The 2,186-nt window shown below is 36.3% G+C and overlaps 1 protein-coding gene across 1 annotated transcript in view; it reads left to right on the top strand.

Moving 5' to 3' along the window:
* Positions 1 to 1,462: 1,462 nt before the first annotated feature.
* Positions 1,463 to 2,186, top strand: part of LOC128250679 (uncharacterized) — a 34,285-nt gene continuing 33,561 nt past the window's right edge. The window contains exon 1 of the mRNA XM_052976284.1: positions 1,463 to 1,655. Within this exon, the coding sequence (XP_052832244.1) occupies position 1,655 (1 nt within the window). The 5' untranslated portion in view covers positions 1,463 to 1,654. The remainder of the gene's footprint in view (positions 1,656 to 2,186) is intronic.

Below are 2,186 nucleotides of genomic sequence, written 5' to 3'. Positions count from 1 at the left end.
ATATATATATACGATGGATTTCTTTCAGTTTCCGACTACCAAATCCACTCACAAGGCTTTCGTCGGCCCAAGGTTATAGTAGAAGACACTTGCTCAATGTGCCACACAGTGGGACTGAACCCAGTACATGCATAAATAATGGGTTTTATACATTTATTTATTATAGGCTTACACCTGTTTCGGATATTCATTTGGGTGCGTTCATGTTACAGTTTTAGCAATCGATCATTTGATCAACTGAAAATGTAGGGAACCACCAGCCCAACGCTATGTTCCTCAGAGACAAAACAAATCAGTTGATTTGTTTGGTGTGATGGTTGGATGATATCCATAGTTTCAGTTGATGACGATTGGGTATTCAACCGGAAAATGTGATTAAATGACACTTGCTTATGAAATCACCGCTGGCTTTATGCTAGTAAGTCTTCCCAAAAATTATCTTTTCTTTTTTTTTTTTTTTTTTTTTTTTTGACAGAATCATCTAAAGTTATTACTTTTTTGCGGATGTGGGCAGGCAACTGTTGAAACAATCGTTCTTAGTTCTTGAGTATGGAACAACCATGAAGCATGTTCAAATAAAATAAAGCAGGGAAAATGAGAAATCTGCTTCATATTATCGCTTATGTCTCTGTGTGCCTTACGATGCACCAGCATATGTATTCAGCTGAAATGAGGGATGAAATTTTTAACGATTTTTCTATTTGCTTCTGTTCTTTCTCAACGTTAACATCATTCCACGGCTCCCCCACCAAAAAAAAAAAAAAAAAAAAAATGAGTATCTTCTCAATCTGCTGCAAGTTGAGATAAACATTTAAGCGTAAAGCACAGGAGCTGGCAATATAAACCGAGACTTTTGCTCCTCGTACGTTTAGCCCTTCATGTGTATGTGATGATTACCGCTTTTCGTTGCATTGCACCCCTGTTGGTGAGAGTCTCGGCAGGCTATTGACATCAACACCTAAACAGTATACTAGACACAACAGCCCTTGGTCACTGATAAGTTGGCTAAGAGGTCACCTGCCTGAAATTAGACCCCACATGTACTTCTTGGGCTGTCAAAGACTATACTGTCGTATTGATACAATATCGAGCAGTCCTTCACATGAGATCACTCAACGAATTTCATCTTTTCGTATCTAAGAACATAAGCCTTAAATCGGGCAACGCCTCTATTGCACTTTACTTCAAATAAAATGATTGAACAACATTTTCGACGTTAACAAGTCTTACGCTTTGTCTTCCTTTCTTAAGAGCATCTTCCAAACTTCTAACTGCCCTCTTCATCTACTACATATCAATATTTTCAATCACTACATCCTTACTTAACTTTATCGATTCGATAATATAATAGTTGAAAGAACAAAGAAAATGAGAGCAATACAGAGAGAGAGAGAGAAAAGAGAGAGATAGAGTAAGAAGGCACGGGAGAAAAATCAATAGAGCTTTTCAGTTGTGGAGTAGATTTTAGTATACAAACATTAGACCTGAAGCTGTTTGTCATAAAGACGAAGTTTTATTTCTTATGGTTTGTTGGGTTTAAAGTAGAGAGAAATAAAAAGACAAGAAGAAAGAAGAAACGGCAAGAAAAGAAAGAAAAAGGCAGATAAAAGCAAAGAAAGAAACTATATAAAATCACAATAATTCTACGAACAACAGTAAGTATGATCCTTCAAACTTTCGATATGAATTTCACAAAGCGATAACAAGATGCAGATTAATGCCAGGTTTGCTGTTGTTATTACTACTGTTGTTGCAGATATTGTTGTTATTGTTGTTATTGTTATTGTTGCTGCTGTTGTTGTTGTTAAGTCCAAGAAAAGTCCGGATCGAGTGGGCCTGTAATGAAAAAGAAAACAAATTCCACTTGTGACAAGCCGGGAGTTTCCTTCCTGGGCATATTACACTCAAAATATTACACTGCGTATTGTATTTTCCGTTTTTTTTTCATTTGTACAAACTGTTGGATATAAATTGTTTGAGAGGGGCTTAGCTGTTATATCTGAGGTCTAGCGGTTTAGGTGGATTTAGGAGGGGCGAGCACATAATTATTTCACTCGCTTGTTTGTATATAGTGTACATACACACACATACACACACACACAAACACGCACACAATCACATGCGTATGCACGTGTGTATGTTTGTGTATACATATATATATATATATACATATACATATATATATA

Source organism: Octopus bimaculoides, chromosome 24 (genome assembly GCF_001194135.2).
Source record: "Octopus bimaculoides isolate UCB-OBI-ISO-001 chromosome 24, ASM119413v2, whole genome shotgun sequence".
NCBI classification, from domain to species: Eukaryota; Metazoa; Mollusca; class Cephalopoda; order Octopoda; family Octopodidae; genus Octopus; species Octopus bimaculoides.
The sequence above is the reverse complement of the archived record's forward strand: the minus strand, read 5'-3'. Positions and strand labels throughout refer to the sequence as shown.